We start from the raw sequence: 26,437 nt of genomic DNA, 5'->3' as shown, positions 1-26,437 counted from the left end.
TTAGACTAAACTTAAGCATTTTAAATGATATGAAACTGTTCTGTTTTCCATATAAACCTAACTTATCCTAAAAATATTAATATTTGTCACGCTCCACTAAGACATGCATTGACTTTTGAAGCCTGTAAATAAAGAGAGGGGAAATATGGAGGCCTTATAGTTTATATTTGCTCACACACAGTTTGCTTTTTCGCCAAAATGATATGCTTCTCCCTCATGTTGAACCATTTCAATGACTCTTCCTCCCCTCTTCCTGTCTCGTTCCTCAGCGTCTGCTTCGTGGCGTTTGCTCCCAGTGACCTTTGTCTGCTGAAGTGACACCGATGTGCCGTCGTGACAGCTTCTGTCTCTCCCAGCTACAGTACAGAGGGACGGAACAAGACCCAAACGTCCCTGATCTGAGTCAGTGTTTTATTTTGTCCTAGACTTTGATAGTTTGAGCCTCAAACGGATTATTTAAGTTCAACGGTTTCCATAGAAATGAGGGCGGATATCTCTATTGGAATTATAGACATCCGAGACGTGACAAGGAGCCCCAAATTGATCCTTCGCTAAGCCCCGCCCCCACCCCCGCTGTGACTCCGACAAGCTGTCAGGCACACAATGTCAGAGAGAAGAAGAAGAAAGGGTCTACAACATGTGTTAGAAGGACGAAATGATTCAGCCGTTAAAACGGGTTAAAAACACGAAGAAGCTAAACATGAACCACCTCAGTCACCAGGAGATCCGGACAGAAGACGATGAAGGACCAACACTGTTCCTCTGTATTCACTGTTACAATCATTTAACACTAAAAGCAGCATGTGTAGACATTCAGTAGACATTCAGTAGCTAGCGTAGCATAGACGTGCAAATGTTAGTTAATGACATGCTAACGTGCTCTGCTAATGTTAGCGTTCGTTTAACCGCCACGAGCTCCACATCCACTGAACCAGACTGAACATGAAGACCATCTGGAACCGCTGATGAGAGTCTACGGAGCAGAGCCGGATTGTTGTCGGACCCTGGTCAGAGCTGGCCGATGCTACGCTATGATTGGCCGGTCTGTGCTCGAGGGGCGGGACACGATGATTTTATCTAAGAGGTAACAAACCAACAAACGATCAGGAGCTTCTGGTTTAACCCGTACGAAAATGATGATGTTTTACTTTATTTGTACAAGTAGCTTTAACTGTCAGAAGTGTAGGAGTAGAAGTATGTTGAACTTGGCAAACAGCAACTTATTTCCACATTCAGCAAAGCAACACTATTTTGCTACAACAGCCGAACCGCAACGGTGAAGTTGTGCGCCGAACAACGAGCTGAAACTCACGATAAAAGCTCCGTAAAAGCTTCAGAATCAACCACCAGAGATGCTGGTATTAACATCACTCGTAGCTGATTTAAAGTACCGTCATAAACCGCATGTACTCAAACCCACAGATGACATTTAGAGCGAGGGAAGACGCTCGCTGGGTAATTCGTGACTCATCTCCGAGGAGCCAACAAGAGCCACGAGGAACACTTCCCTCTTCGCCTCGCTGCTTCAGACGCACCGAGTATCACATTGCACTCTCTGAAGGGATCAAACAGCCGGGTTGATACACAAGGCGTTTACTGAGCGGGGGGGGAATTACAAGTGATGAATTAAATTAATCTCAATTGAGGCTGGGAATGGGATGAAGCGAGGGTCTCAGGATCAGCAGCCGATGTCAAGAGGGAGGAAATGGATGAGGCAAAAATATTGTGTGTGTGTGTGTGTGTGTGTGTCCCGTGGCGTCCGTCTCTTTAATGATGTATTGGATTAACACCCCCCCCCCCCTTTATGAATAGTTCTAAACACTTCGGGACCGAGTCGAGTGACACCGACGCACCACGAACTCGCTCCGCTACGCGTTAATACCTGCGTTCGTGTCGCCCCGACTCTCCAGGTGTGTGGATGTGAAAGGCAGCGGTGCGTGACAATGTGCATCAAAGTGATCAGGGGAAGCCGCCATTGTCTAAATGAAGCTGGTAATCCTGTATATCATGGATATGAACGATTTAATCCTCCCCCGATTACATTGTGGTGCAGCTGTGACCGGGTAATCCAACAGGCTGTTGGGTCCATTGCCCTTTTGGATTTCCCATAATTCATTAGTCTTGGACTGAATAAATAGTTCATGACTATACGTCATATCAATGATGTATTGCATCAGGACTTTGTTTCCCCTCTGTTCAGCAAAAAATACTGAATATTTTAAGGTATTTTAAGGCAAAAAATGTACTGAATCAGTCAAATATAAAGCAGTAAAGAACAAACTCTTTGCAGCGAGGATGCAACCACAGTAAGTATTCATAATGAAGTATGAGGTCGCCATCAATGAAGACGAAAAGTCATTTAAAGTTAGTGATAATACTGCAGTGCGCACTGCATTAAAAAACACTGTTTTATTGAACAGCCATTCATTTGGAGAAGCAAATAACCAAAATAATAGTATAAATGCGTATCATTTGCTAAAGAAATGAAGATAAAATGGGTCGTTGTACTTGTATATTGTAATGGTAGTATGACATTTCTTTTCCATTCAGTGGTATGTTGTACTTTACTGCAACAGCTGTGTATTTCCTCAATTCAAGCATCTTTTAAGAGAAATATTAACTGTTGATAAAGACATTTTCATTGATGTTTTTTTTTTTTTACCTGTAAAACATAGATGGCGGGACCTTTTTCCGGCCCGGAGTAGTGCAGGTCGTAAACCCTCAACGACCTTCACTGACAAGGTTAGAGGAATAACCCCCCGCCGCTGCTCGTTGAGCTCGTCGCTGTGGGCGACCGACTGACCGAGCTCACCTGCGTTCTATTCAACCGACGTCTTCTCTCACCGCCGCCGTGGCGACCAGGACGACCCGTCACACGGCCGCTCATATCGAATCCACCGCGGGGGATTTGTTCCAAGACCTTGAGGAGGACCCGGACACGTGCCTGCATGTTGAGCCTGATTTAATGGGGCGATAGGCCCGTCTGTCGGCATCAGTTCAGCACCGTGTGGAGGACGGTCAATCTCAGAGATCCATGACCAGAGGTTGTTCTGGTGTTCTGTTGTTGTAGATCAAGAAGCACCCGGTTTACTGACAATGGGCCCGTTTAAGACCCGACAGAGGCACAGAAGGACTGCAAATGATGTGGACGGATGGATGGATGGACGGATGAATGAATAAATGGATGGATGAATGGATGGGTGGATAGAAGGATGATTGAATGGAAGGGTGGATGGATGAAAGGCTGAATGAATGGGTAAAAAGAAGGATAAAAAGGATAGCGGGATAAATGGATGATGGATTATTGGATAAATTATAGATGGGAAGCTGGATAGAAGGATGAATGGGTCGATGAATGGATGGATAATGGAAGGATGAATGTATGAATGTATGGATTGAAGGTTTGAGGAATGAATGGATTGATGGGTTGATGAATGAATGAATGAATGAATGTATGGTGTCATAACCCGGCTCCTAGGCCATGACAAATACGGCAAGGACAACAGATGATGGTAAAGGAAAGTATTTATTTTGACTAAATAAAGAGATAGTTAGCTCTATGAGGCGTGTCCGTCAGTCATGTCAACGTGGATGAGTGTGTGGTGAAGTGTGGCTGTTGTCAGCGAAACTGAAGAGACCCAAAACCAAAGATAACCGGCAGCGACTGGCAGGGATCACTCCGCCTACACCGGAGAAAACACCCCTCATGAGCACCGCTAGAGCAGGGGCTCTATGCTCTCCATGTCCCCGGACCAGGTGCTCTGCATCAGGTAATCTGCTCTCTAGGGACAAAGGGACAAAAACATACTTGCAGTGATAAGAGACAGGGGCCGTCACATGAATGAATCAATGAATGGATGGGTTGAAGGATTGAAGAATTGAGGAAGGATGGATTGAAGGTTTGAAGGAGGATGAATGACTGAACAGATGGATTGAAGGTATGAAGGATGGATGGATTGAAGGGTTGATGAATGAATGAACTGATGGATTGAAGGATGGATGAATGAATGAACTGATGGATTGAAGGATTGAAGGATGTATGGTTTGAAGGATGGATGAATGAATTAACTGATGGATTGAAGGATTGAAGGATGTATGGATTGAAGGATGGGTGAATGAATGAACAGATGGATTGAAGGATGGAAGGGTGGATGAATTAATGAACAGAAGGTTTGAAGGATGGATGAATGAATGAACTGATGGATTGAAGGATGGAAGGGTGGATGAATTAATGAACAGAAGGTTTGAAGGATGGATGAATGAATGAACTGATGGATTGAAGGATGGAAGGGTGGATGAATTAATGAACAGAAGGTTTGAAGGATGGATGAATGAATGAACTGATGGATTGAAGGTTTGAAGGATGGATGGATTGAAGGATGGATGAATGAATGAACAGATGGATTGAAGGATTGAAGGACTGAAGGATGGATGAATGAATTAACTGATGGATGCTTTCACCATTACGGGGGTGAATCGACGTGCGTCAGCAGCAATATACGAAGAAACTACACGATGCAAAGAAATGGTTCAAAACAAACGTTTACAGGCGAGCATACGGAGGCAACAGGACGAACACGTCCTGCTCTGTTGTAGTTCAGTTTAGTAGAGCTCTGCGTCAGAGACTGGGAACAACAAGATGTACTGATCCAGATCCACAGCCCCTGGGCAGGTAGAAGCACTACAACCACTAATGCAATCAATACAAATACAGAAGTCAAAAATACAAATGTCCTCCCTGGTGTTAGATGTGTGTGTGTGTGTGTGTGTGTGTGTGTGTGTGTGTTAATAACATGTGATTTGTCCCGAGGAGTTCCTGGGTGGATTCTAGCAGCAGAGTGAAAGAGTTGTCCCGGTGCAGATTATGGCCACATAAACCCTGACAGAGACCCATCAGACCGAGACGTGGTCTGATTGACCCATTAAGTCACAGCAAAGCCCTGAACTACAGACAGAGAAGAAGAAGAAGAAGAAGAAGAAGAAGAAGAAGAAGAAGAAGAAGAAGAAGAAGAAGAAGAAGAAGAAACATCATATTTATGTCCTCTCCTCCCTTCATTTACATGAAAACCTCACCAGACATAATAGGACATGTAGGGCAGATCATGTATGTCAGTGTGGCGCATTATGATAATTGGTCCATACATAACACCCCCCCAGGGGACAAGGGTTTTCTTCTTCTGCGGCTCTGTTAACTGCAGCAGGTTCAAACAGAGGTTACTAATGTTCTAAAATATGTTGATTGCTCTTCAGCGCCTTGATTTCAAATGGCCTCAGAGAGCCGGTGTACATGCACCTTAAATCATATTAGCTTTGACTGTCACGCTTGAACATATAGTTTCAGTAATAGCTCCTTTTTTTTTTTTTTTTTTATGTAATCTGGAGAGCGGCACACGCCGCGAAATACACACAAAGGAATTATGAGGATAGAGGGGAAAAGAAGCAATAATGGGGGAGGCCTAATAGCAGCAGCTCCGCCACATCTGGCTTTACCGGAGGCTATTGAGGTGAATAATTTAGTGCTGTGAAGGAGCAGAGGCATGGCCCTGAATGCAGAAGCGGAAGAATGCTGCGGATGAAATCACAGCGATGGCGTCAGAAAACATGGCTGCTCTGTAACACGGCGAGAGGAGGAGTGACACATGGGTGTAGTCCCAAATCAGTCACAACGTATACAGAGCACTATGTAGTGAGCTCATCTGCAAAATGTTGCGTTACAGAATTACGTCTGTGACCATCCATGATGAATATCGACATGCAATTTTGAGATTTATGCATATTCACAGCTATTTTGTTGAGTTCTTAGCGAAATATACATTTAAGTTCCCCCCTGTTAAGCAGTGATGCAGCCGATAGTGTACGTCTAGGACTTTTATTGTGAAAGGTTAAAATGCGATGACGTGAACTGCTTGTTTCGCTCTCTTTTTTCGCGAGCACAACTCATGAATTTGTCTCAAGGCAATGCATGATGGTCTATATTGCTCGCTTAGTGACCATCGGTTGCGCGCTACTTTTCGTGATGCATTGTGGGACGCTTCGAGTCCACTACACTCGGCCTGATAACTCTCACTATACATTTTGACAGCGCTCCAAAATGGCGAGAGTTGTTCTTGTTTTTTTTTACAAATATTCAATCAATGAAAATTATTTAAAAGAAGTTTTACTTGAGCAACAGAAGTCATTATGCGATATGAAACATATAGCCTGCTGCATTGAAAACATAGCTTATAGGAGTATATATAAATAACACGATGTATAAGACTGTTGGACAGTTTTTAAAAGGATGAAAATCGATGCAGCAGAACCAGAGATGCCGTCTTTTATCGTCCTCTTTTTAAATTACACGCATTCTTCTTCCTTGTCAAAGCCCAGTGGCTACATTACCCACAATGCAACACGCACCGCAGACAGCAGTGTGTAGTGTAGTGGAGTTCACGCTGCTACGTCTGGAGACACTAAAGGCTTTACACTTCTTCTTTTATATAGATATATGAGCAAATTATAATTTAATTATCAGAAGTAAAAGTGCTCCTTAAAGGCTGTATAATATTACTGGCTTATTTTTACTGATGCATTAATGTTTAAGTACAATTTTATTGCTGTGGCTGGTCAAGCTCGTCTTAAACATTGTATTTAGTTCCTGAGTTTAGTCAAGGTTAGTATAGTTAAGGTTAGTAAAGTTTGGGTTAGTTTGGTTAAGATTAGTTTAGTTTGGGTTAGTTTAGTTAACACTAGTTTAGTTTGGGTTAGTTTAGTTAAGGTTAGATTAGTTGGGGTTAGTTTAGTTCCTGAGTTTAGTTGGGGTTAGTTTAGTTCCTGAGTTTAGTTCTTGAGTTTAGTTTCTGAGTTTAGCTGGGGTTAGTTTAGTTATGGTTAGTTTAGTTCGGGTTAGTTTAGTTCCCGAGTTCAGTTCCTGAGTTTAGTCCCTGAGTTTAGTTCCTGAGTTCAGTTCCTGAGTTTAGTTCCTGAGTTTAGTTCCTGAGTTCAGTTCCTGAGTTCAGTTCCTGAGTTCAGTTCCTGAGTTTAGTTCCTGAGTATACGGCTGGTGTGGATGCTGGTGTGGATTCATCCACAACCAGAGGGGAGTCCACTAATCCACAGTAGACCCTCCGACCAAGACACCAGTGGCTTGCTGTGGTATCTGTTTGAATGGGGATTAACTTGGTAGTTTATTATGCGTTTTTCAGGACTTCCGTGCTGCGCACATCTCCCCAGTTTTAGTATACATCAGCATACATCCCCATAATATGAACGCAGTTGTCTTGCAGATTGATCTCGTCTTATTTAACACAGTGTAAACTCTTGCTGGGATCAGACACACGCTCAAATCCACAGCGTTTAAACCAACGCGTTCGTGCTCGAGAAATTTTATTCTCCAGAGCAACAACAGCGGCTTAACCCAACTCTCCTGGAACGCAGCAGCTGTTGCTGAAGGATAACTCTGGTTAATAATTCAACATCACTTTGCTTTTTGAGCAAGCAGTATCTCTGGAAACACACACAAAAAACCAGAAGCCCAGCCAATGAGTATAAGGAAGCTTTGAATCACAGACGTTACTCCACAGGTGAGAAAATGACAAATGTTCCTAACTCAGACTTTTCTCATGAGATGTTAGTACATGTTTTATTCAAAGAGACTCCAAAATGTTCCAGACATTCATTTGTTCTGCTCCATTTGCATTTCTGTCTATGCAGTGAACAAATGTCTAATAACTTGACGAAGAGTTATCGTCATGCTAGCAGCTCTGTGAGGTTGTACTCGATTTGGCCAGGTCGCAAACTCCGGTTCTGAAAAGTGAGAGCTGAAGTTCCTTAAAGCTGCATTCTCTCTAGTGTCCACCAGGGGGCGACTCCTCTGGTCGTATAGAAGTCTAGTCTAAAATGACTCTACTTCTCTCTTGATTTATTCCCTCAGTAAACATTGTAAACATGAGTTTATGGTCTCAATCTCTAGTTTACAGTCTTCTTCAATACAGCATGATGTTCATTTAGTACATTATGCTCCATTTAGAGTCAAACACACCACAAAGCAGGGGATGATTTAGGGGCGGGGCTACACCGTGATTGACAGGTCTCTACCAGAGACGTATACGGCGTCTCTATGTCACTCCTCCTCAGTCCAAATATGGTCACTTTTTTTCACTGGTTGCAAAGAAACAAGATGGCGACGGCCAAAATGCCAAACTCAAGGCTTCAAAACCGCAAGTCCCAAAAACAATGAATGACGTCACTATGACTACGTCCACTTCCTGTATACAGTCTATGGGTACATAGGTGCTTTGAGCTAAATGCTAACGCAAGCATGGTAACATGCTCACAATGACGACGCTAACGTGCTGATGTTGAGCAGGCGTTTACCACGTCCACCATCTTAGTTTAGCCTGTTAGCATGCGGATCATGTTGTCCGTCTGTAGAACTGTTTTCAGGACAAACTGCGAGTCAATTATTACTTTCTGTATCATACATTTTTAATCCATAAAGGTTTTTGTAATTGTAAAACTTCCCCAGAGACTAGAGAAGCTATTTTAATCCGTTTAACGTCATCTCAATGTCAAGTGAGGAGGCCCACAGTCCGGTATGCAGTTCTTATACTACGTCCATGAGCTGAACAAGAGAAGCGGGTTAGAGGAATGTTTATGGGTGATAAAACAATGCAAATATTCCTTCATTTACTGCACTTCACACCGCTGAAAACATTCATGCAGTGTGGTCCATTCGGCTCCGTTGGGCCGAGTCGAATCAAACAACCTAATAAATTTGTAAACCTCTCACACTATCAGATAATCTCCTCTGACTCTCTGTCCTCCAATTAAGAGACTGTGAGGACGGGCGAATGTGGTGCGAACTGGACCTGATAATCCTCCAGCGTGTCCCCCAGCTTGGCTTCGGATAAAAACACATTACAGGGGAAAGCGAAATGTAACAGTGGTCCATATTTCAGACGGAGTTATTAACATAGTTGGATGCAAATTCTTTAAATCTGCTGGGAGGGATGTTTGCTCTGTTTGCCTTTAAAACGGCAGTAATTAACAGATGTAATGTATGATTAATAGACCTGTATATATATATATTCAAAGGTAGATTTTTGTCCTATGCATCTGCTCTCATGAATCTATATGTACTTTTCATAAACGCTCTTCTGGTCCTTACTCCTCTTTCTGATTAACGGGAGAACCATTAACAACTTTCTACATTCATTACAAAATATTTTACTCATCACGGATGATGCAACATTACAGTCGCGCAGGAAACGCAGTCGTCTCTCGGCAATAAACACATTTCAATTATCCATCCCCATCTCCATTCAGCGGCTCAACAATGGGCCTGGAGATCCACGCGTCGGGTAGAAATGATATGTTGTGACGCGGATTAACATAATTTTTTCACTTTCCCTCAAACGTTTGCGCAAATAAATCTTCTCTGCACATTAGAGGACCTTTTAATCATAGCATGTATTATTTAAAACATCATTTACAAACTAAATGCAGCTGCAAATCATTAATACATTTTTAAAAAATGCATCGGAACAGTGCAGTTATTTACACGCTGTGGTTCCACTGATCTGTATGCAAATTACTGTTTTTTTAATAAATGTGCAAATGGTAAAACGTAAGGAGGAAGATACAGAGACGGGAAAAAATAAACAAAACTAAAAATTTCAAAAAAAAAGTTATTACGGAGACGGAGGAAAGGGTTAAAACTCCAAATTTCAAAGAAACAAATTTGGTTATTCTCTGAAATTATTGTGGCAAATTAACAAGAAAAGAAATACAGAACGAAGGACTAAAAACAAGGCATTGGTTGTCCCCTACAAGACAGCTCCATTAACTCACATTGAGCTGCAGGGTCTCGGTCCATTGTCCAATCACGCGGTAGCCCGGCCCGGTGACGTTGTTCCACTGGTACTGGAACAGGTCGTAGCGTCCGGGGGCGTCGCCGTTACGGTTGAAAGTCACTGAAGTACCAGCACTTCCTGTGGAGGACGAAATAGTCACTTAGTCACTCGATTGAATCAATCAATCAATCAACACATCAATCAATTAATAAACACATCAATCAATCAATCAATCAATCAATCAATCAATCAATCAAGTCACCACGTAGGTTGTTAAAGGGTAAATGACCTGCATTTATAAAGTGTTTGTATCCAAACAACTTTACGATTAGCGTTTTCTACACACACAGTTCTGTACTTCTATCTTTGTGAGGACTCTCCTTGACATAGTGCATTCCTTAGCCCCATACCCCCAAACCCCAACCCTAAATAAGACTTGACCTTCTAACCTGAACCTTAAAAAGTCTGAACCCTCAAACAGGTCTTTGAAGAAGTGAGGACCGGACAAAATGTCCTCAAAACTGTCCTCAAAACTGTCCTCACTTTAAGTTCCAAAACTCATGGTCCTCACAATGATAGATGTACAAAAGCACGCACACACACACACACACACACACACACACACACACACACACACACACACACACACACACACACACACACACACACACACACACACAGATGGCAGTGAGCTACCCTGCTAAGTGCTGCTCTGACCATCAGCAGCAGTTTGGGGTTCACTGGTCAAGTTTACATCTTTTGAATTTTCAGAAAATGGTGAAAATAAAACGCTTTTCCATCCACTCCTGTTGTCTGAATGCGAGTTCAGTGGTCACTGTAGATAAACAGCCGGTGGAGCTAAAGCTGTAGATTGAAAAATCAGCTCGTTAAGAGATATAAGCCGTCTGCTATCGACACGCCGAGGCACCCTTTAGTGTCTGTATGAGAAGCACTGGGCTTTAAACTAACTCCAGTGTAAAGACACCTGTGGTTATAAGATGCTCAGAGAAATTAGTGTAGTATACGATGATAGATGATAGATACAGTAGATGGAGAAATGATTAGAGAGAGAGAGAGAGACATAGAGAGAGAGAGAGAGAGACACAGAGAGAGAGAGAGAGAGAGAGAGAGAGAGAGAGAGAGAGAGAGAGATATAGAGATTGAGAGAGAGACACAGAGAGAGAGAGAGAGAGAGAGAGAGAGAGAGAGAGAGAGACACAGAGAGAGAGAGAGAGAGACACAGAGAGAGAGAGACACAGAGAGATAGAGAGAGAGAGAGAGACAGAGACAGAGACAGAGACAGAGAGAGAGAGAGAGACAGACAGACAGACAGACAGACAGACAGACAGACAGACAGACAGACAGACAGACAGACAGACAGACAGACAGATAGATAGATAGATAGATAGATAGATAGATAGATAGATAGATAGATAGATAGATAGATAGATAGATAGATAAATGATAGATAGATAGATAGATAGATAGATAGATAGATAAATGATAGATAGATAGATAGATAGATAGATAGATAGATAGATAGATAAATGATAGATAGATAGATAGATAGATAGATAAATGATAGATAGATAGATAGATAGATAGATAGATAAATGATAGATAGATAGATAGATAGATAGATAGATAGATAGATAAATGATAGATAGATAGATAGATAGATAGATAGATAGATAGATAGATAGATAAATGATAGATAGATAGATAGATAGATAGATAGATAAATGATAGATAGATAGATAGATAGATAGATAGATAGATAGATAGCATAGTACATAGTATAAAGAGTGTGATTTTATGTCCTCAGCGTCTTGTAGCTTAAACTTTTTCTTTTCTATTGAAGACATTCTGTTTATTTATTTATTTATATTTTCCTATATTGTAAAGCACTGTGTTGCATTTTGTAACACACAGTGTATTATTATTATTAATATTATATTAACAATAATAACACAATAATAATGGTATTACAATAATAGTAATGATTATTATTGCTTTATTAATGAATTAATAATGTATTATGATAAATAAGTTAGTATTAATGTGAGTTAAATAATAATTTAGATTACTTTTATTATTATCATTGTTAATAATAGTATTATTATAATTGTTTTCACTATCAAAGAACCAGATATATTTTAACACAGCTGGTCATCTGTTATTCTGATTTGTTCTGCTCATCCACGAGTCACATACCGCTGTCTATGGAGGAATGAATGGGCCTCTATGACACTGAATGAATGTATATGAGTGAATACATGAGCCTCCCGTCAGGCCTGTAGCGCAGTAACACACACACACACACACACACACACACACACACACACACACACACACACACACACACACACACACACACACACACACACACACACACACACCTGACATTAAGGTTGTTTTTGGCACTTCCTCTCTCAGGACGGGTTGTCTCTCTGACCTCCCCGTCCTCCCTCTTCCTCTCTCTCTCTCTCTTTTTATTATTCCTCTGTTCTTTCTACTCTGCGACGCTGCGAGGCCCCCTTGAAAGACGCCGTGCTTATTTACTTTGGCTCGCCTCGCTTTTTGGTGCGGGCCAGGAGTCTCTTTCAAGTCTGTATTTAATTTAGGGAGAAAGGGAGAGGAGGCATATAGAGAGGAAAATAGAAATGTGGTGAAAAGAGAAGAGAGAGAGAGAGAGAGAGAGAGAGAGAGAGAGAGAGAGAGAGAGAGTAACAGAAAGAAGGCTGACAGGCGGAGGAGAGGGGACAGAGATAGGGTCGGGCTTCCTCTCTTCAAAATGAAATACAAAGAGAATGTTCCTCAGGTCAAAAAGAACCGTTTTGGCAGAAAACTCTGCAGCTTCTGTTTTAATATATTTTTCTCTCAGTGACTCTGAAGTTTGTACCCTCCTCAGCAGCTACAGCTCTTACTCTTTTACATTTTGCCATTAATTTCGCAGATCTTTCCCCGTGTGGTGATACATGCCAAGACGTGCATCTCATTCACGTGCATGTCGCATTATTCATGTGTGGGAGAATAGAGTGTATGAGAGCATGCGTCAGTGCAGGCGTGTTCACGGGTCTGTGTTTGCGTGTTTTGGTGGCACGGCTGCGTCACGCGTACCGAAGAATATGCATTAATGTCAAGCAGACGATGAAACCAGGATGAATTATCTCTGTGAGCAAAGTGTTAACTCCTGTCTGCTCCCCGCTCAGCCACTTAAATGTCCAATTGATCTGTTTCCATTGCACTTTGACGCACTTTGACGCTCTTTGACTCACTTTGACGCTCTTTGACGCACTTTGACGCTCTTTGACGCTCTTTGTGTTCATCGATACGCCGACTTCCAGAGCAACCTGCTGAGCCACAGCCGTCCTCTGAAAGCTATATTCAAGCATCAACAAAAGACAACAGCAGCTAGAAAAAGCAGCGGAATAATCCGACTGACACTTGTTATTTATGAAGTGTGCAGCAAACTCTCAGTGACATGAAGGAGAATGTGTCTATTAATCAAGTTTCCATGGAAAGAAAGTCAAACTTTTAAAAGGGATAGTCATTGTTTTACTACTAGTCAATGGAGTTTGGGTGAAACGGACACGGGAGCAAAGCAATGTGCAGCTGTGGACGTATTTTAGACACCTAAAAAAATCTGTTTGACTTAATATACACACACTATATTTAGAATGTTTTCACAGCATTACTAGCCGTTAGACAGACCTTTCTGACGGGGAACTTAAGCCGTTACCTGTGCTTTCCTCAGGGCCACCGGTCTCCTTTGACAAAAACAGTAATTTAACCTCGCAGAACACGAGAGTTGCCGGTCTACCGGTCAGTTCAGATTCACCAAAGTTACAGAAAAATACAAACTAACTAACCGATTGAAAGGGTCAGCATCTCCCCTGTTCTGCGAGGTTAAAATACTGCTTTTGTCAACGGACGTGGCTTTAAAGAGAACGAGCCATTTATTCTCTAAGTTTCTGCAGACCTCAGACAGGAAACAGTTCTTTATGCACAATTTGAACATGTGCATCCAAACAAGTGTATGGAATTTAAAGATCTAAATGATTTAAATTCAAAGGGTCATTGATTTCAGACAGAAGTAGACAACAGCAGCTTCTCATTTCCAGCAGCCAACCGTCTATTTTCCCCGGTTGCTACAGCAGATTTCATCATGTGCTTTAAAGGATTTATAAAGCTAAGGAAGAAGAGGAACGATCTGATTATTGAGTGTTTGGTTGTAAAGTAAAGTGAATGATTATGACGTTCTTTTTATCAATCAGTGTTTTTTTTATTTTTGAATTCTTGTATTTCTAACAGTTCGCTAGATTCTTTTGCGAGTCGTGTGTTTGTGAATGTGTGTTTATTTGGTGTATTTGGTGTCATGTCTCCACAGAGAAGGTACATCTGCAAACGCATGAATTCATTTTACGACCTGCTCTCAAACCCGATCTCTTGTTCCTCCTCGCTGCTTTTAAAGGGATCACCTCAGCGTTATTGAACAGATGAAGCAGCAGAGCGGCACACAGAAGCTTCTGATGTGAAGCACATCCAATATTCAGAACTTTCAAACCGGATGCCACTTATCCAGGACCGGAGATTGGAAGCGATTGTAGAAGAGGAGCACTTATCCAGTATATCCTCTATATGTAAAGCTAAAACAGCTAACTGGTTTCTATTCGGCTCTCTCTTTCCATCTCAGTCCGACACGTTTCAATACATTTGTGTTTTTTTTTCTTCAGATGTGACATTTACATCCGCTGCTGAGGATGAAAATGACGATGATGAGCTACATGTATGTAGGAGTGCTTTATTAAAGTGCCGACAGCAAAGTGGTTGTGTCTACTAATGTAAAGTGGAGAGCAGTTGTGTGGTTACAGTACTTGCAGGTAAAGGTAGCTTCCATATATGACGTCCATGAGGACTCAGGGAAGAAGAAGCTGCTTTCACATAAAGCTTTTAAGCCTTTTTTTGTGTCTCTTGTGCCGAACAGATTATGTCAGGAAACCTTCGAGAAAGCCACTTAGACTTCGACACAAAAGGGCAAATGGTGACGTCGTCGAGCTACCTGTCAAGTGCATAGAAAGGTCTGTATTTTGTTTTTCCAAAGAGTTATTGCTCCATAAGTGAGAAATTGATGTTTATAGATGCTTTCAATGATTTCCACAGACTGCAGTAACTTTCATGAAGAAAGAGTTCAAAATGCTGCCCAAAATTCTGTTTTTGAGGTAAAATTGTGAAATCTACCACAATACATCAACTATCACATCCAAAATGTTGGCATTTCTTTTCAGAGACCAAGAAGAAGGAGGAGAAGGAGGAGGAGGAGAAAGAGAAGAAGTAGGATGATAAGAAGAAGGAGGAGGAGAAGAATGGGTCAAAGAAGAAGAGGAGGAAGAAAAAGAAGAAGAAGATTGGCATGAAGAAGAGTCTCATAGTAGAGCTTATTCTGTCTCATCTTCTGTCGTTGAGGCTCAATCTGGTTCAGTTTAATGAAAAACGTGACTGCTTTTAATCCGCCTTTCTTTGTGTCAAACGCAGCAGGTTGATTGACAGCTGGGATCTCAAAGAGATCGACTCTCGATCTGAAAGAGGAGCAGACTTTTTAAAGCGCCGGTCTATCTGGTGTCTGCCGTCTGCTGTTGAGTAGCTCCATCATTAATTCCCGCCATGACCAGAACACTGCTTCAGATCAATACTCGGGTTAATAGCTACCACGGGCAACACAGACCGACCTCTTGATATAAAATGTATTTGGTTTCTCAGTCGATATTTGGCTCATGTTTGTTTCAATACAGGAAAAAAAAAAATCAAAGGGAAGAAAGCTTCGGTCTCTTGTGGAAGACGGAGAGTTTTATTTGTCGTATGAATCATTTTCTTTCTTTATCAATTTCTGAATTGATTACGATCTGACTGAAATACATTGTTATCAAGGAGATATGATCTATTTAAAAAAGAAAGTCATTCAGGAGCAGCTCTGCAGAAATGCTGCGGGCTGATTCCTTCTGTTGTTTTTTTGTGTGTGTAATTATTAGGACTCCAATAAACGGTGAGTGAGCAGTTCAACTGCCACTTTCATTTTAAATTAGCACACTGGCGCCTTTGCTAATTAGCTGATAAAAGTATCTCTCTGGAGGGGCAGATTTCTGCGACTCCGTCTCGTGCATTACAACTGCAAAACTATGCAAATGATAGTCTGAATAATAATGCAGGTAAAACTGCAAATAGCTCATAGCGAAAATGTAATATTTACAAAAAGGGGCTAAATAGTTCAACACTAAGTGTATACTATATTAGCTATTACTACTTATTAGTGTGGAGGGTTTGAAGGGCCCAAACTAAATAAAACTAAAAGTAATTATGTCATTTAATTTTAAATGAGACATTTAATTTGTGATTTATTGAAAATGGCAACTTTCACCAGCAGCATGGGTCATGAAGGTGCACTTTTCTGTCTCTGTGTCAGTGTTGTATTAATGTGTACATTGGTGAAGCCCATTACAAGTTCTACGACGATGTTAAGGTTTTAAATGTGGCACAAGATTAAACAAGTTGTACCAATTAACCACCGTTGTGTAGTGTTAAAGTGTTGTGGGGAGGGTCAAGAGGAGGGTTAAAAAAAGACATAAAGAACGTACTACTTTTTACAGCGTGAAACATAAGGTTCAGCCTCCCTCACCACCACAACCGTTCTGCACAGTCCCTTCAGTTTAAGCAGCAAAAGTGAAAGTTTGGTGAAGGTGTGTCTATCGTTTCCATCACTGCAGACAGCAATCTTTCCCTCATCGTAACTAAAGTACTGCGAGTATCTTAACAGAACCATAAAAAGTGTAATCATGCTTTAGTTGCAACAGCTTGCAATACGTGGTAAATCGCATCTCTTAATTATGCTGATGAAAGACATAATCCAGACAGCATTATGCTCCCTTCAGAATGTATTAGGCAACACAAATGATAAGTACCGTAACTTGATTTTTTTTTTAGGGGTTTGAACAAACACACTCGCACAAACCATCCACCCTTCAGCTCGAGGCTGCCGGAGTAGAAACAATAACATCACGCTGCAAGATACTCGTATAATAACTATGCATTTCATTTGCATTTTGGCCGGAGATTGAAACGTCTTCGAAGGCCAACTGCTCACTCGTTAAGGAGCTTGGTCTTCCATTATTGGACATTTGAAAAGAGGAGCAGGTTGATGGAGTTCCTCGGGCGATTTATGTTCCAAAACAGTGTAGTGAATGGAAAGTATGTTTGGAAAGAGAAAATCTTACCACCTGGCACAGTCAGCCACCGACTTAATGACTGACTTCAGAGAGCAGTCATTTTGTGCTATGGGGCAATAAAAGTCTTAATGATTGCTCCTTTAAGACCAAGGCTGTACATCATCTCACATCATCTCACTTTACAGCACCTGTTCACAAACACACTTTCTGCCTTTCAAAAGAAGTTCCTTCACTGCTCAGCTGATTCTGTGTATCTTCAGTCAGTATTGCACCACTGCACAGTACATATGTTGTACTCTCGTTGTGTTAAGTAACATTGTTTAAAGTAACATTGTTTAAAATAACATTGTTTAAAGTAACATTGTTTAAAATAACGTTGTTTAAAGTAACGTTGTTTAAAGTAACATTGTTTAAAGTAGAGTTGCTTTAAGTAATGTTGTTTAAAATATTGTTTAAAGTAGAGTTGTTTAAAATAACGTTGTTTAAAGTAACGTTGTTTAAAGTAACGTTGTTTTAAGTAACATTGTTTAAAGTAGAGTTGTTTAAAATAACGTTGTTTAAAGTAACATTGTTTAAAGTAGAGTTGTTTAAAGTAGAGTTGTTTAAAGTAACATTGTTTAAAGTAACATTGTTTAAAGTAACATTGTTTAAAGTACAGTTGTTTAAAGTACAGTTGTTTAAAGTAACATTGTTTAAAGTAACATCGTTTAAAGTAACATTGTTTAAAGTAACATTGTTTAAAGTAGAGTTGTTTAAAGTAACATTGTTTAAAGTAAAGTAACATTGTTTAAAGTACAGTTGTTTTAAGTAATGTTTTTTAAGTACATTTTACACTTGTTATGTAGGAAAGTCTGCTAAAGACAGCTGTTGTTTATGTACGTTAACCATGTGTCATTGTGAATTTCTGCAAGCGTGATACAAGGCTGACATGAAACGGTTTGGAAAATTAAAGTCTGCATTGAAACATATCCCGTGGTTTGCAGAAACGTACAATGACAACATCTTTTCTGGAAACAGGATTGCTGTTACGGGTCTGTACATGTACAGTCCATTGGACCATTTAATAAGCATGTAATGTGTGTTGCAGCGCAAACAGCATCTCACACGAGTTCAATTCCATACAGGCCCGTTGCTTCAAGCATAAATGTGACCCAAATTCAGTGAACGCTTCTTTTCCCCACGAGCCGCACACTTTGGAACCTACAGATACTGAATTTAATAAACTATAACATTCTATGGACGCTATGATAAGATAAGACAAGATAAGAAAGGATATGAAAACATTGGCCAAATTTGCCAGGCACCATCATATCTTCAGGAGCTTATAGTACCATATTCTCCTCACTAGAGAGCTGCGCTCCCTGGATGCAGCGTTACTTGTGGATCCTAGAGTCTCATCAAGTAGGATGGGAGCCAGAGCCTTCAGCTATCAAGCTCCTCTTCTGTGGAACCAGCTTCCCATTTCAGTCCGAGAGGCAGACACACTCGCCTTAAGAGGCTTAAGACGTTCCTCTTTGATAACGCTTATAGTTAGGGCTGGCTCAGGTTTGCCTTGGACCAGCCCCTAGATATGCTGCTATAGACCGCCGGGGGACTTCCTAGATACAGTGAGCTCCTCTCTCCTTCTGTATTACTGTATTACTGACTTTACTTCTTCCCCGGAGTCTTTTTGCTCTCTCGCCTCACAGATTTCCATGGTTTTACCTGGACCCCGTTGCTACAATTATTATTATTATTAGTCACATTACCATTAATGCTTTTATCATCATTATTATTCTACTATATTCACTGCTGCTGTTATTAGCAGTAGTCTAATGTGTTGTAACTCGGTTATGTTGTTCATTCTGTACACATGACACATCTATTGCACTTCTGTCCATCCTGGGAGAGGGATCCCTCCTCTGTTGCTCTCCCTCAGGCTTTTTCCTTCATTTCTCCCCATTAAAGTTGTTTTTGGGGGGAGTTTTTCCCGTTCTAATACGATTGTCCTGGGACAGAGGATGTCGTATGCTGTGCAGATTGTAAAGGCCAATTTTTTATTGTCTTTATGGCTCTAACCGCCCTCTCGCTCTTCGGTGAATTATTCTCATAATATAACTGATAAAATACGTTTGCAAAATGAGGAAATGTTTGAAATCCGCGAGCAGACAGCCCACAACTAAAAGCGTTGGTCCAATCGGGTGCCTAATGGCTGGTGACACGCCCATCAAGAGCCATTGTGGACACGTATCTACACAGGTTATTCAATGATTAAAGTGATCAGGGATCAGATAATACGCTACAGCAGTTTCTGTACAATCGTATGTGTTGAAATCACTGGAGCGGCTTTAATGAGACAGATACCGACGGCTTAAAGCTCCTGTTATCGCAGTCACAGACCCTCGAGGTTATTTACAGAGTACGGATGGAGCAAAGATTACACCTCTTCTACATGAATGACTGTCAAACCTCCTCTCTCAGAGACCGTTTCAATCTGTCCTGAATGTTTGTCGGATGCATTTACACTGAGCTTTTTTTTTTCTGGTTTCAGTTGCAAGTGTCTGTAAATACAGAGGAATTGAGTCATGTATTTTCAGTCAGTAAAAGTAGCAATACTGCTACAGCGAAAGAAATACTCAGGTACAAGTCCTACATTAAACAATTTACCTGTGTACAAATACAAAAGTATTAGCATCCTAATCTACTTCACTAGAGTTAATGATTGGATAATAATCACTGATAGATGAAAGCCTATATCACTAATGTTGCAGCTGGTAAAGGTGGAGCTTAGTTTAACCACTTTCTATATGGCCTCAATCTATAGTTTAGTATAGTTTATAAATTAAACTACAATACGTGTAGTTTAGCATGTATTTCTAATTCAGAGGATCTATGAACCTGCTGTCAGGTGGAGATGGGATTCTTCTTCTGCACTTCAACACGTTCAGGTGAGTGCAGCTTTGTCTTAAAAACCAATGCAGGATTTTCAGTACAAGACACAAGTTGCATTGTGTAGATCAAACAGTAACAACACATTAAAAAAAAGAGAATAAAACAACTCCATACACGGCGCGACGGAGAGCATGGTTATGATGGAAGATAAAAACCCTTAAGACCACGATACGGAGGCAATTTTACGAGACAATCAAGACACTTTTATAACCAGGAGTTTTTTTTATGATCGGCGTCAGTTGGCTACTTTGGTAGATTTAGAATTGATTCCATCCGAAGCTGCTCCCGTCTTAAAGATTCACTCGCGTATCTCGGCCTTGGAGGATATATAAGTGCACTTTATGTCCTGCAGAAGGACGGCACCATCCGTCCCGCTCACCGTTGAAGCTGACGCTGCGGATGTACTTGAGTAGTTTCTTCCCTCCAGCCAGGTCCATCTCGGGGCAGATGCCGGAGTTCTCCGGACACAGGTCCCTCTGCATGTTGTGGAGGGCGTAGGCCATGGCGTACACGGCGTCGATCACGAACTGGACCTTACCCTCCTGCTCGTACTTGGAGTCGATGCTGATGCGCTCCTGACCTGAGAGAGACAAGACAGACGGAGACGACGGAAAAAAATGTAAGTGACGATCGTCGATTCCACATCGAAACACAACAGCAACCATTTAATCCACGTTCCTCTCTGGATGAATTGCATTAACTTTTGCTTCATGACCAAATACTTCTAACTCCCATCAGCCCCAGCGGTACTTTGTACCCAACTACACATTATTATAAGCAGGTTTTGACGTGAAGCTATAAACTGGATTGTTTCTCTAGGAAAAGAAAGAAAGTTGGTTTCTCTGCACAGCAAGAGGACATCGTCTGAGTCCATGTTTACAATTACTCATAGATATATACGCATTGGTACAGGAAGTACTCAGATATTTAACTTGAAAAGTACTAATGCTACACAGTAAACATACTCATTAGAAGTCCTGCATTAACAATGTTGAATTAAAAACATGTAAGTTTATTTATAAAAATGTATTTAAAGTACTGAAATGTCCCCTGTGACTGTTATTATATTTGTGTATATTATATATTGTATATTGTTTTTCCATTGAGGTGGAACTCATTTCAAACTTATTATTTTAATTGTGTAATAATCTGCTGATTACGCTCTTTGGTTTGTAGTAGTGAGAAAATAGTGAGAAATGTCATCACAATTACCCAGAATACCTTTCACAATGTTTGTTTAGTCCAACCAACGGTCCAAACCTCGACATCATTACTAATAAATTAACATTGTGAAAAGGAAAAGAAGCATGAATCCGGATCTATGAAATGTCTTCACATGAAACACAACCTCAAAAATAAGTTTCCAATTAATTTCCTCATCCGGCAAAATGTGACTAGCCGAGTGGAGTCACCGAACAATACGTGTTGGTGTTTCTTTCTGTGTTCTCTGGTTGAATGTTGCACACTAAGCTCATTTTAGAGATAACGGCCGAGCGTTTCATTTTGTCGAATGGCTGACTCGCAGCATTAACGTTAATGAGCTACAGCTGATAGCATCAGTCAGCTAAAAGCGAGAAGACTGTTGCACTTTGTTGTGCATATCAATCTCGACTTCAAACAAAAACAGATTCTCTGTTTGTTACAAAAATAAAACACCTTAAACAGCCTTTCTGTTCACTGTGGACGCATTGTTTCAAATACAAAATCATATAAAGACGTGTTATTCGGAAGGACCACACGTCATGACCGATGGGAAACACTGGTTTAACCTTAAACAATGCATTTTATTTTGAAATCTTGTCAAACTGTATTATCTTAGTGCTTAGTGATACCCGTTCCTCAGCAGAAAAGACGAAGCGTGTCCAAAGTGACGTGCTCCTTAAACAGCAGCAGCTTCCATGTGGAGTCCGATAAACAGGATTATGATGTCTGCTGTGTCCGTCTGACAATAAAAAGGGAGGAAATTGTCCTTTTTATTGACTGCTGGCTGGACATGTGGTCCGTGCTGATACGATGGAGGGACACTCACTGTTATAGGTTGTTTCAAATATACGAAAGTGATCAGTAATTGATTTGTTTCACCTACCGCTGAAGTCAAACCTTCTAAAAGGATAGATGTTGTGAAGTAGAGCTTCTAGTGAGGACCAAGACACGTCTGGTTTGAACGGAACATTTTACTGTCTGAACTGCAGTATTACAAACAGTGAACGCTCGACATGTCTACTTCCTGGTTCTTCAAAGTAAAAGCACTTCCTGTTTTATGCTTTTCACAATCTACAGCTTAACATTATATACAGCGTTACACAAGCAACATGAACCGTATTAATTATATTATACAATCAAACAATTCACAACAATAGATAACATGAGGTAGCTTTTTTAACGTCTCTTTTTAAGCTCCTTTTGTTCTAGTCGAGACTCAATCATTCATTGGTTTGATGATTCAAACAAACTAAATTTAAACGATGACAAATGTTTTTTTATGTTAAAAGAAATTGGCCAGCTAGCATCGCTAATAGCCTCATAGCATCGCTAACGGGCAGCTTCCATCGCTAGCAACCTGAAAGCATCGCTAACGGCCTGCTAACAACGCTAACAGAACCGTCAGGAGCACAGTCTCTAATTTCTTCCTCTCTCTCTTTTTGTGTTCACCTTTCTCCTTTTCATTACTTACTTAATAATAAATAGATTTCGCGCGTAGTCAACCGTGAGCAATGTCAACTTGCCCAACGTGTAAAGGTTGTGATATATATACTGATTGGGTGCTTTATTGGACCGGATCAACTCAAGAATGGGAGAAACAACAGGCGAATTAAAGAACAAGTAAAAGAGGTTCTGGTTATTTCATGGCCTGCCGGGCCTGTCTTATCACTGCTGATTAAAGCACCCAAGTAATCCTTGTCTTGGTGCCTCTAATACTAAAGCAGAAGCACAATGTTAAGAAACAGACATCTTACAACAAGGATAAAGACGTCATCATTGTGACAATATCTCCATTTGCGATCGAGCCCTTGACAATCTTTGCAAAAGATACATAATAAATATGAAAACACTGACGCTTCTGCGACGATTAAGTTGCCCGATGATGACGAGGAGAGGGAGAGAGACGCAATCGCATTCAGACAATCACAAAGACACTGGGGTAGACTGTCGCTCGGTGAAAATTCGTTGCACAATCGCGTAGCAATCGTTTTCACGGTGTTTTATCATGAGACTGGTGGAAACGTTACGAAGCCGAATAACTAAAGCAGTTTAAGAAGAAGGCAGCAGCTGCAGGGCCTCAGCTTTCAGAAAGAAAAAAAGTTAGGGTTCTGAAAAAAAAAAAAATAAATAACAAAAAAAAACTTTAAAGGACTTTGATATTTTGTTATTTTACATTAAAAAGAGGACAGATTCTGCTGCAGAAATGAGTCACGAAAACCAAGAAAAGACTCTTTTTTTTGTTGAATGCCTGAGATCAGAGAACACTTAAAGTATGAGGAATATTTGTACCTCATCACAGCACAAATAATAATATACTGTAGATGTGAAAGACACCAGTACTTTGCTTGATTACTTAAATGAGAAACAAGTTACAAGATAACCCTACGAGGCACATCTCCAACGAGAGAATGAAGAAGACGACGACGCAGCAGCATCGCAGCAAATATATGAGTTCATTATGATCATGAAAGAGAGAGCAGTAGATACTGCTGGGATTCCTTCATCCACCCCATTAACTTTCTTGTGTGTCTCTGCCCTTTTCTTTTCTTTTTTTGTCATTTGCTTTCATGCTCTTCATCGCTCCCTCTCTCCTCTCACGCAATCTCTCTCCATTGTGTCTTCCTCCTCTCTCCTACAGACGCACCGGCTTTCTATCATTAAACAAGGGTTCATTTCAGCTTCAGTTCAACTGGCTGTTAACATTATTTACATTATTAGCAGTTTCCACAGGCAATCAGTGAACCTGCTGATTTTTAACTTTGAGGGTTTGGAAACAGATTTATATATAAAAACGTCATTAAATATTAAAAAAACACAATTACTTCCTTAAGCAAGGGAGGTCAATTGTGTAACACGTTCCCTCCTACGCTCGCGCAGACGTCTTCGTCTCAGAGAGCGGAGCTCAACCAGGAACGAGTGGGACGTCTTTGTTTCATCGTCGGCTAACATCGGGAACCTGGATCTCCTCTCTGCAAACACCGACTGACACTCTGAGGTTCTGAACACTAGAAGCAAGTTTTATTCCAAGAGTCAACAGTTCTGTCACGACGCGTTTCAAAGCAGGAAGTTGTGTAATCACTCCTTCAAACCCCAAACCTTGACACTCATGCTCTTTATTTATTTATATATATATATATATATATATATATATATATATATATATATATATATATATATATATATATATATATATATATAAAAAAAGATATATTTCTTTGACAAATCTCAAACACAGTTTTGGCAAAAAGTCCTTGAGAGGTTTGGTCTCCCTCAGCTGCTTCCCTGTTTCATTCATAAGAGTTTCATAGATGTCAATCTGAAGGTCTTAAAGGGCACCCGCAGTATTTTTCATCTATCCCTATTTTCCCATGTTTTTGTGTCTTACTGATGAATAGGGACAACAGATTTTGAGGTTGGTCCAGTATTGATCGAGAGCGCTGCAGACGACGTGATCGTATCGGGGCAATTTGTTACTGTCAATTTACGTTATAACGTTGTAGAAAGAGTCTCGCTCAAAGGAGAAGTCTCGTTCTGGAATTTCATGAGGTGACATGTTGCTGGAATGGCTGTTCAACGTCATGGCTGGATATTTAGATGACTTCAACAATGTGGTCTTTGACTCCAGGACTAGCATGTTAATGACTCAAATGACTAGCAAGTTAACGACACACGTGATTAGCGACTCACATTATTAGCCAGCTAACAACTATTGTGACTAGCTAGTTAACGACTCATATGACTAGCAAATTAACACCTCACATGACTAGCAAGTTAACGACTCACATGACTAGTGAGTTAATGACTCACATGACTAGCAAGTTAATGACTCACATGACTAGTGAGTTAATGACTCACATGACTAGCAAGATAACGACTCACGTGACTAGCAAGACAGTGACTAACGTGACTAGTGAGTTAACGACTCACGTGACTAGCAAGACAACGACTCACGTGACTAGCAAGATAACAACTAACGTGACTAGCAAGATCACGACTCACGTGACTAGCAAGATAACGACTCACGTGACTAGCCAGATAACGACTAACGTGACTAGCAAGATAACGACTCATGTGACTAGCAAGATAACGACTAACGTGACTAGCAAGATAACGACTCACGTGAGTAGCAAGATAACGACTCACGTGACTAGCAAGATAACGACTCACGTGACTAGCAAGATAACGACTCACGTGACTAGCAAGATAACGACTCATGTGACTAGCAAGATAACGACTAACGTGACTAGCAAGATAACGACTCACGTGAGTAGCAAGATAACGACTCACGTGACTAGCAAGATAACGACTCACGTGACTAGCAAGATAACGACTCGCGTGACTAGTGACAAAATGGGTTAACGTTGACGTTTAGTTTCACACGGGACAAGGACAGCATTCTCTTCGGTGAAAGTCCTGTTTTTGTTCTGATGACATAACAAGTGATTCATTTTTACCACTTTACTTAAGATCTCATTGAGCTTGATTCTCTTTACAAAAAGAACCAAAACACTGACAACAAGGAATATTGTGAGTTGATAATCTCATTGAAATCTCCTTCATTTTAATTGTATTTGTTTATTGGTTTTCTTCACCTGAGATTCATTTCCAATGTACTCTTATCCGTTTGTTTATTTACCATATTTTTATATTTTACTTTCAATTTCTATATGTTTCTATTTTTAAATCATGTCTTGTATTTTGCACGGTGTTTAATGTTTATGCACCACCCACCATGTCACATTCCTTGTATGTGCAACATACTTTGGCAAATAAACGGTTCTGATTCTGATCTCACCCCACGGTCTGAAAACTGTAATTCATGCTTTCATTCCCTGTAGTTCTGAAGACTAAAACTCTTTGTGTGTAGATATTAGACGGTTGTGTTTGTCCATGACTTCATGACACCAAAGACATGTCCCCTGAACTGGTCTCCTGTAAGCTGAGGACACATTTGGGAGAATCAATCTTTAAGTTTTGTTTAGTTTTTAAACAAAACAAAAATGGAGAAAAACCGATCATTATGCGAGGGTGTGCATGCAGACAAATACGTCGTGTTGTTCAGAGCCTCGGCCTCAGCTGGGATCTCATTAACTGACACTGTCAGCTATGTGTCTCCCTGTATCACTGAATATATTTCTAGAATAATCACATATGAGCTGAATTATGTATGTAACCGCCCGCTCTCTCTCCTCTACACAAACAAATCCCAGTTTAACCTTTGCTCGCTCATAAACACGGAGAGGAGACGCT

The 26,437-nt window shown here is 40.7% G+C and overlaps 1 protein-coding gene across 4 annotated transcripts in view; it reads right to left on the bottom strand.

Annotated features, from left to right (window-relative positions):
* grm7 (glutamate metabotropic receptor 7) overlaps window positions 1–26,437 on the bottom strand; it is a 222,171-nt gene that overhangs the window by 57,167 nt on the left and 138,567 nt on the right. For 3 of the 4 annotated variants that reach the window (XM_068722229.1, XM_068722225.1, XM_068722228.1), the window contains 2 exons: window positions 20,364–20,564; window positions 9,832–9,971 (listed from right to left, as the gene is read on the bottom strand). In XM_068722229.1, coding sequence (XP_068578330.1) covers window positions 9,832–9,971; window positions 20,364–20,564 — 341 coding nt within the window. Of the gene's footprint in view, window positions 1–3,507; window positions 3,783–9,831; window positions 9,972–20,363; window positions 20,565–26,437 lie in introns of those variants that run through there. The other variant, XM_068722230.1, reaches the window with a different exon arrangement.

Source organism: Cebidichthys violaceus, unplaced genomic scaffold (assembly GCF_023349555.1).
Source record: "Cebidichthys violaceus isolate CVI_PGR_0920_01 unplaced genomic scaffold, fCebVio1.0.p SCAF_29, whole genome shotgun sequence".
In the NCBI taxonomy this organism is placed as follows: domain Eukaryota; kingdom Metazoa; phylum Chordata; class Actinopteri; order Perciformes; family Stichaeidae; genus Cebidichthys; species Cebidichthys violaceus.
The sequence above is the reverse complement of the archived record's forward strand: the minus strand, read 5'-3'. Positions and strand labels throughout refer to the sequence as shown.